The following is a 17,898-nucleotide window of genomic DNA, read 5'->3' on the forward strand; positions in this document are numbered from 1 at the left end:
TTGCCTTACACTTACTATACTGAATTGAGTTTAATTTCTTATCACTTTTCTGGGCCACATAGAAAAATTTTATCACATCTACTGAATACATTAATTTAGAACTGATGGAACAAATTCAACCCTTTTATTTCCCCATCTAGAAACTCATACAGTCCTAGCTGAAGACCTGATTTCATCTTGACCCTCAGTTCTTCCTATTATTCATACCAAAGCACTTTAAGGAGACAATTACAGTTTAATAGACGATTCCACATTGCTTTGCACTTTCAGAATTTTAATTATAATTGAAAAGCCAAACATTCTCCATAAAGCTCAGCAGAAAATTATAACTGGTTCTACAGATATTTTTGATAACAGATTTTAAAAAATGCTAGGCAGTAGATTTGAGATACAAAAAACGCTGCCTAGGTAAACAGTCTTAATGTTATATATTGCACAGAAATACACGGAAGCCTACTAATTTTACTGAACACTGATAAGGCAGTCCTTGTTGAGTTCAGTGGAGTTTCTTTCCAATTGTGTATGTACTGGATTGAAACTTAATACTGGTGCTTCTAACAGTATTTCTCAGATGTAGCATCAGAAGATAACTTCAAGGATAATAGTATTAATCATAAATTTCATGAGCTTTATAAAAAACTAATGGGCGTACGCCTTGAGAATCAAGCCATTCACTATGAACACTAGAATGTTGTAAAAGCACCCAGTGTTCTTCAAATATGTCATTTACATTTAGGCACAATGTCGTAGTTAGTAAACTATAAACTGTTAGACCATTTTATGGTTAGTTATTAGATGCAGTACTTCAATTAATGTAAATGATCACATACAGGGAAATTTCTGCAATCTTCTTTCTTTTTGGTTACATCAAGATGATTCTCTGCAAGCAATTAATAAAACACGGGTACTGCACAACTACCAACATTTTGCATCTAGGAGTTGAATGTCCCCGAAGACTTCCAATACACGGATCTTGTCAAGCTGCTTAAATCGATGTTTGTACTCTAGGATATGTGTGCCATTGACAGAAACATTATATTGATGATCTTTGCAGAAAATTAGCAGCTGAAATTCAGAAGGATAACGTCAATAGCAATAGAATCAACTTATGGGGCAAAAAGTCTGTAGAGATTCTCAGTCATCCAGGTGATTGTTGTCCCAAAGGTGCTTTTTGAGGAAGCAACTGGACTTTCTTGTTTTTTTCTTTTGAAGAGGTTTTACTTCTCATCCAAGAAGCTTCTTCAGCTCTTGACAGGATAGTGGAGAATTCTTCAGCTCCTGTCAGAGCTGAAGAAGCTTCTTAGATGAGAAGCGAAACGTCTTCAAAAGAAATAACAAAGTCCAGTTGCCTCTTGAAAAAGCACCTTTGGGACAACTTATGGGGCACTTCAAAACTCTTTGGAAAGGATACAAAGAATACAAATACAATGCAATACCACTAAATTAAGATTGATCTTTCAGGAATCCTTTATCAAATCAAGCTGTCTACTTCACTATATCCATTGAACAATTTTAGAGTGTTTAAATCTATTTTCTAAATGTATCCATAAAACTTGTTTGTCTATAACAGAATGGGTTGCAATACTGAAGCTACAAATAGTTATAGTTCTTTCTATTGCATCCAGTAGGTTGCCAAACCTTCAAATTTTGAAAAGGAAGAACATGTAATGCAAACATTTGAATATCATCTTGTTTCTATATAGTTACCAATTTCTGTACATCAAAGAGCTATAACTGACCATCTTAGGGTCTAATACAGAGGTATTTAATTCTCAGAATTCAGAAATTCATAAGTTGGAAGTCCACATGTATGGCTTTCCATACATTTCATGAAGTCCAAATATATGTTTTTCCATACATTTCATGATAATTTTCCCCCTCCTCCAACTTCACCTTTTATCACAAATAATTCATAAATGTGTGAATTATTAATGCCATTTATTTATTTATATGGCCACCCAACTCCAGCATTGTGACTTATGGTAGTGTACAGTAGATATAAATAGTTTTGGTTGAAATCTAAAATATTAATAGGCAATATACAGTTTAGTAATTTTGTTTAGCTCCTACCTCAAAGTACATTCCTGGGCTGAAAGGAAAATGAGCAATAGATCTTTCCTCTTCTCCCCAGCTATTGAACAGGTAAGAATTTCTCACAAAAATTTTATCTTTTATTCGGGGATTCAAATGAAGAGCGATATCACTTGACTCACTCGGTTTAAGGTTAATTGCAAAGCTGAAAATAAAAATGGTGACATCAGTTATGTAGCCTTAGCCTTCCTCCAACTTAGTGGCCTCTTACGTTCAGCTCTGTGGCTCCCATTAGCTCTCCTTCCTGTTCATTTGTGCCTTCACCCAGGATGGAACTGTATTTTCATCTCTTTCCTGCCAACATTCCAGTTAAACATGGAATATGTTAAACTTCACTATCACTTTGCTGGTGACATGGATATTTAAATCAGTTTCAAGTTTAAGCTTCAGTCTTAGTCTTGATGAATAGATTGCCTCAATGTTGGAGACCCATAGCTTTTGTTATGACAAAAATTACAGCCCACAATTCAACTAGCTTATAGAAATCTTCCTGCCTTTGATTCAGAATATAGGTTAATAAAGTAGGCAATAGACACTTCCCTGCCAGATAATTCTTGTTAGTTTCCATGCAAGTTGGGGGCATAATGACTTAGAACTATGCTCTAAGACATTACATTGTAAGACATTACAATGAATAGTTGAACAGATGACAGACAGCTATTACAGTGTCTGTCAGGCCCACATACCTACACCAGACCCAAAAATCATTCCTAAGAGAGAACTATTATTGAATCAATTGGTGGAGGAAGGGGAAGAAGCAACTGTATTAAAGGCTTTACATATCCAAAGTTAAGGATAACAAACATGTCAAATACAACCAGTATGGAGAACAAGATCTTGACTGATATGGGGGAAGTTTATCATTTAGCAAAATCACTGCTGAAAAGGCCAAGGGGTAACACCAGGATTGTTGCTCTTTCAGCATCTCTTGTTCTTTCATCTCTGTATTAATTAAATTGGTATAAAACTGTTCTCCAGATAAGTAGGTGTTTGTGGGCATTCTGTAACATTACAAATCTGGGGGTGATACTAAATTGCATGGTTTTAGGTTAAAGATATACTGAACATTTTAGGTTAAGGACATACAAGTACAGATGTTTCTTATGAACTCAGTAAAGTTTTTCTCTAGAAGTTTAGGAATGAATTACAAACGCCTCCATTGAAATAATAGCAGCATGTAAAATATTCAATGTTACAAATAATGCAGTATTCCAATGCACTAACCCATTTGCTTTTTCTTTAACTTCTCCTTTAACAGCAATTGTTCGTCCAGGCTCAACAGAATAATTAAGTTTCGCTGAATAAGGAATTACCTGAAAATATAATCAGGCCCAGAGTTACCTATGCCAAAAATTAATAAACTGCAGCTTATATATATCATGGATCTGGGTTTTCTGGTACTTACATATCACTCGAGGCATATAATAATTAAAATAATAATTAAAACAAAGACAAGCCAATAATAATTAAGGGAAAAAATTAAAAACAAATTATTATTCACAATTATTACTCATTTACAGATTTATGGCAGTTCACATTTAGAAATTATCTGAACAAGCCTACTTTCTACTTGGCAACAACAAGCTTTCTTACTCCTTTAGATTTAAAACAGAGATGCTCCAGGACAACCATCAACTCCCAATGTCTCTGTATTGTACACTTTTCATGTGATAGATAAAACTATTAAATATAAAGGGGGGGGTCAATGTTCTTCCTCAATCCAGAGCTTTTAAGATGTCACTTTTTAATTTTTAATATGTCCTTCTTCCATCTATCTCTTTCCAGTAAGGCTGTTGCTGAAGCCATTTTCCATCTGAGGCAAAACAGCTTAGAACAAATATTGGAGTTTAAACAAAACTTAACAGTAATCCTCTAGAATGAATTAAGCGAAAGTAAACAAATAATATAAATTAGAGAAATTGCGGGGATGCTTTATGGTATGTTCCGCCTCTTTGCCTTCTTGGCTTACCCACCAAATATATATGGAAGATATAATCTCAATTTAAACAGACTTTTATTTAATCAAACTTAATTATGTTCTGACCCTACCATTCGGCTTGAAGAGTGTCTTTCAACTGGAAAAAGATTGTGTAATATGCATGAACAAATACTGTACATTCATGTGCAATACTGGAAACTTTGAAGCAACTGTATTTTTTTCAATCTAAGTTTGGTTCCTATAAAGAACCAATACAATAAAGATTAGTGAGAAGACAATCTAGGCTCTCTGGCACATGATCTTCACTCAGTTTCTCCCAAATTGGTTTCCTACTCATATTTTAACCAATTCTTATAATATATGTTTCAGGATTTGGAGTTGATTTAATAAGAAGGATATCAGATTAGGGAAGGCTTGGGAGCTGACATCTGGACCAAGATAGTGGGTTTTCTATACTTTACATAAACATATATCCAACTATTCAAGCAATTTATGAATTAATGACTTATCAATATAGATTAGCTATGCATAACTCTAACAAAATATGGTTTCCATTCATTAAAGTGTCTATTGTACAACTTTATATATGTGTATATGTCTGACTATATTCACTGTACGTTTTTCTTTCTTCTTTTAGCTTTTTTTTCCTTCTTCTATAATTTTGTGTATTCTTTTTGTATTTAATTTGGATAGGAAAGCAACAATTTATCAAGAGCCTAACTGGGTCTATCATAAACAAATTAAGCTTATCTCTTTTTCAACAAAAGAGGGAAAACAATAGATATATTTAACCCTGACCTCAATAAAGAATGATACAAATTCTCTCGTGATCCTCATTAATGAAATATTAAAATGCAAGTTAGATGATGCAATTGTTATAGATAGATTTGTAATTGGCCAAATAACCACACAAGACAGGATTCATAAATAATTCCACATTAGTTTGGAAAGTAGTATTGAATAGAGTGCCAGAAGGCCCTATCTTGAGTCCTGTACTATTCAACATTTTCATTAATAACCTAGGTGAAGGAAGTTGAAGATTATCCAATACATAGATGTAAAAAAAAAAAAAACCCTAGAAGTGGTTAAGAGAAGATTCAAAAAGATCTTGACAGGTTTGACTAGTGGATTGAAATACACAGGATAAAATTTAACAGAGAAATATGAACACCTGCACCTGGAAAAGGTGAGGGAAAGAAAAAAGGGAAAGGCCCAAGTCAACAATGGTCCTATTCTACCAGGAGTGGGTTCTAAATTTTTTTACTACTGGTTCTGTGGGCGTGGCTTATTTTGTGGGTGTGGCTTGGAGGTCATGTGACTAGGTGGGCGTGGCTAGCTGGTCAGAGTCATTTCTGAAAGGTCCTCACACTTACAACCAGTCCTCGCACTTACGACCCGACTCATTTGTTTGCTTTTAACACTGATCAGCTGTAGGATGGCCCTTTGAAGCCCCGCGGCAAGAGTTTAAACAGTTTTTTTCCCTCTAGTCATCAGCTGGGACTCAGGAGGCAGCAATAGATTGGGGGTGGGACCAAATAAAAGGTAAGAATAATGTGGGTGGGGGGGGGAGAGCGGGGGGGGAGAACCGGTTCAGTGATGTCATATCGTCACCACTACCGGCTCGGCCGAACCGGGCCAAACCGGGAGGAACCCACCACTGTATTCTACTCTTTTTTAGTCAGACCACATTTGGAACATTGTGTCCACTAGCACCACAGCTGTACATTAGCAAACAAGTTTTGGAATAAATTCAAAGGAGGTGCCTCAAAATGGTGAGGGAACTGAAAACCAAGTCCTATCTGCAAGGATGAAAGGAACTGCATATGCTTAGCATACAGAAAGGAAGACTAAGGGAAAATACGATAGCAGTCTATCTAAAAGGCTGTTATATAAAGGAGGGAGTAAATTTGTTCTCTATTGCCTTGTAAAGCAGGATCAGGATTCAGGTTAGATGTTAGGAGGAATAACCTGATGGGAAGAACTGTTAACTGGTGGTATAGGTTGCCTCAGGAAATAGTAGATGCTCCTTGGAACACTTCAGACAGAGAATGGAGAACCATCTGTCCGAACTGCTTTAACAGACCCTTCACCAAGCAGATAACTAGATAATCTTTGAGGTCACAAGGAACTCTTAATATGGCCATTGCAAATGGCACTTGCAGAAAACTATCAAAAGAAACTGCCCTGAAGGACAATTTGAATGCAGCCATTGCTGTTTGCTAAACCAGCACCTGTTTGGATCATACAGCATGCAGTAGGAGTTATTCAATAAACCATAGTTTAGCAGAATTTTGAATCCAGTCACTGAGTCTTGTCACAGGGATGACAAATCATAAATCAGCTATGCCCTGGTCACTCCCATGTGCAAATACCATTGTAATGAAAAAGTTTACATCGAGATAAAGAAAAGTTCATGTCCTTTTATGTTCATTTTCATTCTGTAACACAAGGGTCCCCAATCCTTGGGCCTAGAAATCAGGCTGTGCAAACAAGCAAAGCCCCATCCATGGGATGTAGGCAGCACACAAAACCACGCCCCCTCCAGTCCACGGAAAAACCTCTCTCTACAGAACTGGTCCCTGGTGCCCAAAAAGTTGGGGGTTACTGCTATAACATATTCTAATAGTTTGTATTTAGAAAGATACTTACAAACTGTGAGCTATCAGGTACATCTTCCTGTATAGAAAAAGAGACAGTCTTAAATATAAAATAAGAGAACAGAATTGTAAACTTAAAAAATACATTTCCCATGTTTATGGATGCTTGAGAACCAACGTAAGATATATAATTAAATAAAAGATACTGACATGAACGGTGATATATGAAGATTAGTATAAAATACTATACTAATAATAGTAGTAGTAGTAGTAGTAATATTATCTGAATTGTGATATCTGAGTAGTCCTTGTTCAGCAATCACACTTGGTTCCAGTGAAAAGTGAAAAATCTAACTGTGCTTGTGATTTTACTTCAGCTTTCTTTTCCTTCAAAGAGTCAGAAGGATACAACCCTAATAGCCAGGTGAATCCAAGCAACAGGGAAGGTTTCCAGAACTCAATTCATGAGGAAGCTGGATAAAAGACCAAATCTTATAGCTCTTTTTTCCCCCTCTCCCCTGCCCTTTGGAATACTTCCCCTGTTGCTGGAATAAATAGCAAGGGGGAAATAAATGTTTGTGTTTACATTCACTGGAGAGGAACAAATTGCAAGAGAATAAGCAGGTATACAGTGAGGAATTTATTGAAAGGAATATACTAGTACTGGTTGTTTGCCTAGCCCGCTTGTGATTGTGAGCTGCTAGGAGGCAAACAGTGTGAAACTTATTACAGGTAATCCTCGACTTATAACAGTGAGTTTAGTGACTGTTCGAACTTACAATGGCACTGAAAAAAAGTGATTTATGACAGTTTTTCCCATTTACAACCATTGCAGCATCTCTATGATCATGTGATTAAAATTCAGACACTTGGCAACTGATTCATATATATGATGGTTGCAGTGTCCCGGGGTCATGTGATCCCTTTTTGCGACCTTCTGACAAGCAAAGTCAAGGAGGCAGCCAGATTCATTTAACAACCATGTTACTAACCTAGCAACCAAAGTGACTGACCTAACAACTATGGCAAGAAAAGTTGTAAGATGGGGCAAAGCTCACTTAACAAATATCTCGCATAGCAACAGAAACTTTGGGCTCAATTGTGGTTGTAAGTCAAGCACTACCTGTACTTTGTCCAACTGTATATAAAAATATAAAATAAAATGTCATATTTTAAAAATATTTACATATTTGCTTTTAATGCCCATTTTGTTTACAATATTCACATTTACAATGTAAAAATATAAAATGCAGAGTGTTGTTAATTTCTTCATAAATGCGTTTATGTGCTATTGCTGTAATTTGATCTTTTAGATCGAGACAGCTCCTTACACTGAATGTGTGAGCAAATTGCATGTTCCAATTCATAATTCTATTTATGGAGCGAATGGTTCAATCCACTCTATTCACATCATGAATTTATACCTTGCATACCAACATAATGTTACAAGAAATAGATTAAATATTTTATACTTAGAGCCATGCCAAAGTAACAGGCTGTCTCTTGTAATAACTCACCTTGTTGGAAACAATTCCAATCAATGTAACTTTCACTTTTCCAGATATTGCAAGAGTGTCGATTTTTTCCAAATTAATCTTATGTTTATACAGCAACACATGCTTTTTATTAACTGACACCTGTAAAAAACAGCCAACTAAAATTTGAATATTTTACACAGAAGCACTGATAAAGTTTAGATAACAAATTATTTTTAAATTAATCAAACACATCTTAAGGCATTTTATAAAAAGTAGCCTTTTATTTTTGACGGTGAAGGCCATAATGGGTGTGGCTGGTACTTCTACAATAACAGTGCAGTAAATTTGGTCAAACTTTTCAAATCTATTTTTAGCATGACAGGATAATCGAAATAATGGATGACTGTAAGGCTAATACAGCAAAACCTCTGACAATTTAAGAAAAAAAAGTCAATCCAACTCTTGAGGGGATTCCAACTTTTTTTGGGTGGTGTCCCTTTATATCACTGCAAATATTGAAATACTTGCCTTTGCAAGACTTGAAGCACCAATTTTCTGAAATGTTTGTTATCTTTGAGAGGCTCTTGAGATCACAGCTGGAAGGCTGGAGCCATATACAGCCTGCCAATCCCTAGTTTAGAGTTATATGTGAATTAAAGGGGTGCCTTTGCACCATTCTCTAGTGGTTAGATTTCAAGGTGCTAATAAAACGATCCACAGGATTGAATCTTGCCCAGCTTTTCATTAAGACCACCTCTGGCATATTAGGAACAGCATTATTTAACACATCAACCAGTAGTGCAAGATAGGAGGAGTAGGTACTTGCAGGGAAGAAAATGTCCTATCTACTTGGATCTAGAAGTCATACTCGAGAGTGCCATTCATTCTGAAATATATGGTTCTTACATGAGTGCAATTTGGCAGTTCAAATCTGTCAGTGTATAAAAGTTCATGAGTTGGAATAGGCATAGCAACAAGGTCAGCCAAAGGGGGTTGTTTGGTGGTTCAGACAGCTAGGAGCCTGGGCGTGGGTTAGCTCAACTGTTCTGTATATAGGAGAAGTCTTGTCTCTGCTGTCCCCCGCCTGTATTTGTACCTACTTACAATCTCTTCTCCCTACCACGTTGTAAAAACCAGCATGGGTATTGTAGATTTGCCTTATGCGTTATTATATATATAAAGAAGTTTTGAATCCTGCTGAATTGTCTGATTGTGTGTGCTGCAACAAATTCTGACAAAATCTCAACAAGCTCAAGGTTGACTCAGCCTTCCATCCTTCCGAGTTGGGTAAAATGAGGACTCAGATTGTTAGGGGCAATATGCTGTCTCTGTAAACCGCTTAGAGAAGGCTGCAAAGCACTGTAAAGCGGTATATAAGGCTAAGTGCTATATGATGTACTCCTAAAAAACTGAAAAAGCTTTCTGAAGTTTACACCATGTCCTCTTTCTGTTTTACTCACATCCACCACCACATCCGTTCAAACTTTAAAGAACAGAATAAGAGACTTTTTCTCCTTCCACCAATAGACAAAAGTGACTTTCATCTTGGGATTTGATTGTAGAGTTGTGGGGTAGGATGCATATTTTTGGGTTTGCTGTTTTGTTGATAGCAGTGATCCAATTAGGTTTCAATTACATTCGGTTAAATGCACTTTTGATTAAGTATCTTGCAAGTTATTAAAAAGCCAAAATGTGGAAAATAGAAGTTAAATAAATACAATATTAAGAGCACTGACCCAGAAAGTATCTAACAAAAAAAATAAAATTTAGATAAATTTAAGTAGTTAGTACTCCCAGTGAAATCAAAGTAACTTAAGCCTAAACTTAAATTTAACCTGTTGAAATCAATGGGAGCTCAGTATATAGTTGCAGTTGTACAGGATTTATTGAACTAGTATTGATAACTGGCTGATAAATAATTAAATCCTAGCAATTTACCTGGAATTTATCATGGCGAACCATAAAAACTATCTCAAAAGGTTTTGTTTTTTCGAAAGGCATCTCATAAGTGATCTCTTCTGTACCCCATCTTTCTTTCTGCAAGGTATTGCAAACTAGGCAACCGGATTTTTTGAACCGAGGGTTGAAATGAAAGGCTACATCCGCACGAGGTTTTATACTGTTGCCACACTGAAAGTCTACCTGGAACCTAGTAAAGTCAAACACACTAGAGTCAATGCAATCTTGTTGAAGCAGCAAACAACCTCTAGAAATTGAGAACCTTCAAACTGTTGGCTCCATATTCCACCTCTGTTATATGAACTTAGAATTTTGAGCAGGATCAATAGGAACATTCATTCTGTAGCCTGCCCAGACTCATGATGACATCTTCAAAGAACAATATATAGGATTTAGAAGTATTGTTTCTAACTTCTGATATGATCTCCAACATGTGGACAGAGTTTTCTTATGGGACCACGGACATCCCTAAAATAACACACTTGTGGCTATGGTAACTCTACAGGACAGTGTCATAACTCTAGCTAATATTTTGAAAATTTATTACATATGTAGGCAGATCTTAGAAACATTCGCTCATTTCTTTTCATATTTATATTTCTTATTCAACGGTATAAGATGGTCTCTTGTATGCAGTACTAAAATCAGTTACTTTATCCACGCAAATGTAAGTTTGTGGACTGGTTTAACAAAATAATGTAAATACTTTCACCAGCAATTTTGTGATCTAATATCAACTGACAATCATTATTGTAGGGAAAGTTTAACATTCCTCAAAAGCTTTAATTTCTTAAAAGAAAGACCGAACCATTTCAATAAATGAACAAATATATATGGTGCTTGCCCCCAATATCCTTACACAATAGCTTTTAATAAAACATTTTTAATTTTACCTCTCTGAATCTTCAGGAACAAATCCATGTATTATTACAAGGTCTCCAGGTGAAAGACCATCCATTAAGGTCCCAGCATATGGAACAACCTATTTTAAAAAGAGAGGATATGTAATTTCTAGCCTTGCAACTTAAAGGGAAAAATCAAGTTTTCACAATGTTTGGGGTTTTTTTAACCTAAATATAGTAAAATAATTAGCATGCTCTTCTAGTTTAGTTAGTTCAGACAATCTCTTCCTAAAGATAATTCCTAAGATTCAGAATCTCTAAATCGAAATGTGAATATGCAAGATCAATATTTCTCTGACTTGAGCCATTCGTTTTTCACTCAACTGCTGAGAATAAGGAGTTAGACATGTCGCTGTGTGCAGCAACACTTATATAAGAAAACATTGTCAGAGACCTTCATTGTAATACATGATTTCAAGGCAATTAATATAATCAAACCAGTTTTACAATAAGCCATGTAAAACAAGTCATCAGTGTAAAAGCTAGATTAAGGTTTGAGACCTAAAATTATTCTAAACCAAACAGTTGGGAAACATATTTGAGCAGGCAGAGTTCAAAGTCTATTTTTCTGCTCTGCATGGCAACTCTATTGCCGCTTTGCTGCCCTTATTCTTCTCCTCTTCTTTCCCCAACCTCTCACTTCAGAAATCCCCTTTTTTAAAGACTGAATGGGGTCAACAAGAAAGAAGAGATAATCACTGGGCTCCGGACTGTCCTGTGAAAATTGTTCAAAGACATCATTTTCTGTCTTCTCAGCTTTAGACGTTTGTAGCCTCTGTACGATCCAAATGCAAACAATATCTGAAAGGTAAAGTTGTAGAGCTATGTTCAATTTTAATTGAACATAACTGAATACGTAAGTATCTTGAGAGAACCATTAAAGGAAACACAAAGGAAATGTTTGGAAAGAGAAATCAAAAACCTCTGTTACCTTTGAGTATGAAGTTATCTGGAGGAGAACAGATGTAAACTACTGCGGGAGACTTAACATTATTAAACTATGGAGTTGACAGGTCATCTAAAACTCCCAAGCCTTTCAATCAGTGTGGGCTATCTCTTGACAAACAGAATTCTAAATCAACATCTGAAATAGTTCTAAGGAAGAGATGTTTTTAAAATGCCCAAAACTTAAATTGTCTCATGCTTAATCGTGAACTCAAAGAAAAAGTCATCACTGCTACTAGTACAACTAGTGATCTTTCTTTAAAGAATCACTATGATTTTCCTCCACACACCCAATATCTTCTCTAATTGCCATTTCATATATGAAATGGGAGCAGTTATGTGTGTTCTTAGAATGGCCAATATTACACCTCTGCTCTGTGCACTTTACTTTTTGCACATCACACTTTGCTTCTGGGTCCAATTCAAGATGTTTATTTTTATCTTTAAAGCTCTTTGTGGCAAAGGACTAGGTTATTTGAGAGACCAATTCTCCGCCCATCCCATTCAGATCCAGCAGAAAATATGACACAGGATGCTGTCTGGTAGGGAGCTGCATTTGGTAGGATCTAGTGCTGCCTCAAATTTTAGGCTTTTATTAGCATTTAAAAGATGACATTAGCTCCTTTAACATGGCAGTCACGGGCTCTTTTTTAACTTTAAAAAAACATGTTTTTCTCTAGGCAGGCAAGAACTTCCTTTTTCAGCAACTTCACAACAGAAAGTGAAAGTACGGAAATTCCTTTAATATACTTGCAAGTCTTGAGAAAGATATGAAAGTAACCCACAAATTTCCATAAATGTGGAATATGGTATTATCTAAAATCAATATTTTCTATTATTCAGGTCTCATATGTAATCATGTCTTAGTGTTTGATCACTTGCTTTCTGACTGTAGCCCATACCAAATGAATGTATCATTTGTTTTTATAGAAGACTTGACTCCCCTCCCCCTTAATGTTTTTTGCTCTCCCTGTTATACTTGGCGATTCATATTTTTGGATGGGCAAAGAAGTCCCTTTTGCAAAGATAAATGTCACTCTCAAATTCAGAGGTCAAGTTCTTATCAGCTCCACAATACCAGGAGGAGCCCCCTTTCTGACATGGCATCCATCTTATGGATCGTTCTCTTCCCACCCTTCCCCCACATGAGGCTGGCTCCATCCCTCTTGATTTTCAGGAACTTCCTAATTTTTTCCTTTTCTTTTTCCCTTTCCCTTTTTTACTCCTATTTACTTTGTTTAGTTTTTACTCTATTATTATAATAATCAAAATTCTTAATTTAAAAATACTTGATTTTAGGCACGGTTAAAATCCGCTACTTGACTTCCCCATACTCAGCTCTCCAGGCCATTTTGCCCTAAAGCAAAGACTTAAACACCATCACAAGACTTTTTCTTTATCACAAGACGCTATCAAAATAACTCATGAGGAAGTATGTGGTGCTGTATCATTTTAGTCTCAAGGCCAAGGAAAACAACCCAGTGCAATCTTCTGGCTCTCTTAAAGGACTAATACAATATTACATTACAATCCCCTCTGATTTTTAATCAACAAGATAGCTACTGTAGTGAATTTCCCAGCCAAGCCCCTTAAATCATTTTCTTAAAAAAAAAAAACAACAACCACACAGCACCAAGAGACTGGATAATATCAGACTACATTATAGGATTGTTGTGCACTAGCCGTCTCCATGGCAAACGGATAAAACAATACTAGGCAATTTTTTTATTTTTTTATTTTATTTTATTTTATTTGTATACCGCCCTTCTCCAACAGAACTCAGGGCGGTGAACAACCACGATAAAACACAACATAAAATTTAAAAACAGTTTAAAAGACATTAAATAATTTTGGCCATCAATTTAAAACAACCGTTAAAACCAATTACAAATTAAAACCACAAGGATGGGATCAAGCCAGAATTTCACACTCTTGCAGCCACTGCAGTTCTTCTATTATAACAACACTGACTTTCTTTATCTTCATTAGCAAATAATGGGGGAAAACCCACAACCTTCACCCTTTGCTATCAATACTTTTTTTTTTTTGAAGAGATGGATGGCTCGATGTCTAATGACAGCCACGCAAAAATCTACATTAAAAAAAAAAAAACTTTTCTAAAACCCAAACCAGGTTAGTTCCTTGATAAATTAAACGAGCAAACTAATTACCAGTATTCGAAATTTTGCTTTCTCCGATCCGGCTGGCCCTACCTAAAGTCGGTTTTAAGTTCCAGCTAATTTCACGCAGACCCCACGAGCTCCAATCCACGGAGACCAACCGGATTTAATTTCCGCTGGATGGCGCACGGTCCACGATCTTTTCTAAAGTTTCCCTTGACTTGATTCGCCTTCCCATCCGCTCCTCCAAACTAGATAATTGACTCCAAGCCGGTCGCTACGGTTTTCAGCTGCATCTTTTTTTTTTTTTGCTTTTAACTCTCTACAGCGGATGCTCTCAAGTTTACTCACCTCCGCATCTGGGGCGCGCACTCTTCGCCTTCCGGCCAAAACCGCAGCGGTTGCTTTCACCTCGCGTTTATCATGCTTACTGATCCCACGGTTTAAAATGGTGCCTTGGCATTCTTCCTTTTCCTGGTTCACAAGATCCCGAACAATGACATCATCCCACCAAGAGACGCCCCTCCCACACTTAAAGGAACAAGAGTTGCATGAAACTTCGGAAAGCTTTTTGCGCAGGGTTTGCTCGGCCCTGGAAGAAGATTTAGCCAAATCTTCCAAGGGCTAGTAGGTCTTTGAAGAAGCAAGATGGAAGGAGTATTGATGCCTTTGAACTTCGGGAAGACTCCTGAGAATACCGTGGAGGGTCAAGAAAACAATCTGATGAAACATTGATCAAATCAACCCAGAATTCTCACTGGGGCCAATTTTTATTTCTTATTTTCAAATGTTCTTCTTTATTTTATTTTCTTATTTCTATTCCCTTGATTTTTATTTCTATTCTTTGAATTTTTCCCAAGGACCTTGAAACGTTGATCTCCCAATCATTTTATTCTCAAAATAAACCACTGAAGATGTCTAAACTTTTTCTAATACAGAAAGGTTTCTACAATAGAAAAGGATTGTAGAAAGAAGAAAAATAGTGAAGTTTATTAGTCAGAATAAGATGGATGTGTTCTTGAAGGGTGAGTAACACCAGGTGTCACCCTCATGTTGGAGGATACATCTATTGTTACTGTTAGTCCAAGGAACTTTCTATTGAAGGACAGGCATCAACTTACCCTTCATCTCAGCTGCAAAATATATTGGGTTCTCCATCCATTAAAATGTGAAATAATGCTTACTTGAGATGTCTAAAGACTTTAATGCATTACAGTACTACAATTCATCAATAGGTGGGGTGAGTCTTCTTTAGGCCAGGGTCTTCAACCTTGGCAACTTTAAGACTTGTGGACTTCAAGTCCCAGAGTTCTGGGAGTTGAAGGCCACAAGTCTTAAAGTTGCCAAGGTTAGAGACTTCTGCTTTAGGCCATGTATGCTTAATTATGAAGCAAATAAGTTTCATGGGTTTTCCTATCTAGTCAGCATGCTATAGTGGCACAGCTATTCATAAATCTTTGCATACTAATTATTTTATAAGCCATTTTAATTTCATAAATACATTTCAGAAACAAAGATTGTGGTGAGAATACAAGCAAACTCTCAAAAATAATATTCACACATACTACAGTATGTTCAAGGAGAAATAAAATATAACGAAACTAACTTTTACAGTCTATTAAATGGCTATGGCAGTAATCTTTGCAACTGCAGATTGGAACATCAATCCTGTTTTTGTTTTGTGGCTCATAAATTCATAAAAACTTGAAGAGTTCTTCATATTTCACAGTAGCTTCCTTGTCTGCTCTTGTCTGACCTCTGAAGGTGTCAGCAAACATTGAAGTTAAAACTGCTTGTTGGAGTCAGAGCAGTCGCCAGCAGAAATTTTATGAGTAACTATAACCCAAACAAATTCCAACTAGGAAATTGGATAACAGAGAGATAATTCAGATGTTAACACTTAATGATTATAATTTCCTTCTGCTGGGATGGGCAGATGTTTGAAAATACATGCAGATAGGCCAGGAGACTCCTGGATGCATTCCAGTGGTGGGTTTCAAAACTTTTTACTACCAGTTCTCTGGGTGGGGCTTGGTGGGCGTGGCAGGGGAAGGATACTGTAAAATCTCCATTCCCTTCCCACTCCAGGGGAAGAATACTGTAAAATCTCCATTCCTTCCCCACTCCAGGGGAAAGTTACTGCAAAATCCCCATTTCCTCCCGATCAGCTGGGACTTGGGAGACAGAGAATAGATGGGGGCTGGGCCAGTCAGAATTTTTACTACTAGTTCTCCGAACTATTCAAAATTTCCGCTACCGGTTCACAGAACTGGTCAGAACCTGCTGAAACCCACCTCTGATGCATTCCCTGCTGGAAACACTGTCAATTCCAATTTTAAAAGATTTAGTTTTTAATGTAAATCTAAATTCATCTAGAATGTACAATGCGGATGTATTCTTGTAATTTAGATGTAGATTTAACATCTCATATAATCAGAAATAAATATTGGAGATGTAACTACACACAGATTTCTTGCATAACTTTTGGAAGTAAGATAAAGGCAACACTTTGAATATGTGTCTTATGGCAGTGATGGTGAACCTTTTCAGCACGGAGTGCTGAAAAGGGAGCGCATGCATGCACTTTCCTCAGGGCCGCAACCAGGAAGAGGAGCTGCCCAGGGAGCATGCGTGCACCGGATAAGGTACTTTCAGTTTCCAGTTACTGCCACGCATGCACACATGCCGATCAGCTGGCAGGCATGCATGCTCATGCCAGAAAATGGAAGACGAGCTCTTCCGGTTTCCGGCACTGCCACATGCACAAAGGCCAGCTGATTGCCACGTGCGCATGCACACCAGAAACCCAACAGAGGATGGGCGACATCGTGCATGCCAGGCAACATGGGTCCATGTGCCACTTCGGGCACACATACCATAGGTTCGCCATCACGGTCTTATTGGATAAATTACGATTATGTTACAGGATATATTATTTCACAGGATGATTTGAAATGTGTATTGCTTTGATGTTTACATAACATTGTGGATTAAATGGAAAATATTTTTTAAAAAAAATAAATATTGCAAAAGGGGAAAGGAAGAGGAGGGAATCTATAATGTCTCTCTGTATATCAGGGGTGTCAAACTTGCAGTCGATGGGCCAGATACGTCATGCACTGTCCACCCCCATTTTAGCGAAGGGGGAAAAATTTCCAATACATGACGACAATGTATCATTGTGAGTTTAACACCCCTGTTATATAGGATCTGCTTGGTTTTAAAATACCTTGCATATCACAAAAAAATTAATTCCTTCCTTGTGAAAGTAAATAAACAGACAGTTCACTGAAAGAGCTTGTAATGGAATGAATTAAGCATTTTAAAATATCTGTTTATATGACTTCTCTGAGATGAAATTAGACAACTAGAAGTGATTGTTCATAAGGTATGGCAACATATATATTGTGCTAAGAAGAGACCAAACTCTATAGACAGTTATTGTGATCCAAAGAGCTCTTTTGTTTATAATTACTATACAAGGAGGGAAATATTTCTATTCTCAGTGAGAGTAAAACTCTGAATTCACAGATCTTCATTTTAATAAATTCCACTGTATCCTAAACAGAATCCAAATTCTAGGGTTGCGCATCTTCTGAGAATAGTCTTTTAATGACTGAAATGCATATCTTAAATAGTTACAACAAAGTAGTGTAGAAAAGTAACAGTAACGTTCTTAATAAAAACAAAAATGGGATGAAAAACAAAATTTCTTCTAAAACTGTATATCAAAAACATGTAACAAACATAACAGATTGATGATACCGGTACACACAAAAAATGCTTTGAACTCAAATCTATTACAAAAAAGGAATATGTTAACAAAATTAGAAGTTTTAAAATTCAGGGTACTACTATAGTAGTAAT

At 36.5% G+C, this 17,898-nt stretch overlaps 1 protein-coding gene across 2 annotated transcripts; it reads right to left on the reverse strand.

The window, feature by feature from the left end:
- Positions 1-8: 8 nt before the first annotated feature.
- LGALS8 (galectin 8) lies at positions 9-14,487 on the reverse strand. 2 transcript variants are annotated; one of them, XM_070950724.1, is made up of 9 exons: positions 14,383-14,487; positions 11,666-11,767; positions 10,958-11,046; positions 10,044-10,254; positions 8,145-8,264; positions 6,680-6,706; positions 3,316-3,404; positions 2,071-2,236; positions 9-1,065 (listed from the first exon to the last, which is right to left on the reverse strand). In XM_070950724.1, exons 2-9 carry the CDS (start codon positions 11,705-11,707, stop codon positions 916-918), a joined length of 894 nt encoding a protein of 297 aa, XP_070806825.1. In that variant the 5' UTR covers positions 11,708-11,767; positions 14,383-14,487; the 3' UTR covers positions 9-915. The 2 variants fall into 2 exon arrangements, with proteins under 2 accessions (XP_070806825.1, XP_070806833.1); XM_070950732.1 differs by lacking the exon at positions 14,383-14,487 and adding an exon at positions 14,083-14,372.
- Between the last annotated feature and the right edge of the window lie 3,411 nt (positions 14,488-17,898).

The sequence above is a fragment of the Pituophis catenifer genome, unplaced genomic scaffold, assembly GCF_029215685.1.
Source record: "Pituophis catenifer annectens isolate HBS135680 unplaced genomic scaffold, rPitCat1.0.hap2 SCAF_1, whole genome shotgun sequence".
Classification (NCBI taxonomy): Eukaryota; Metazoa; Chordata; class Lepidosauria; order Squamata; family Colubridae; genus Pituophis; species Pituophis catenifer.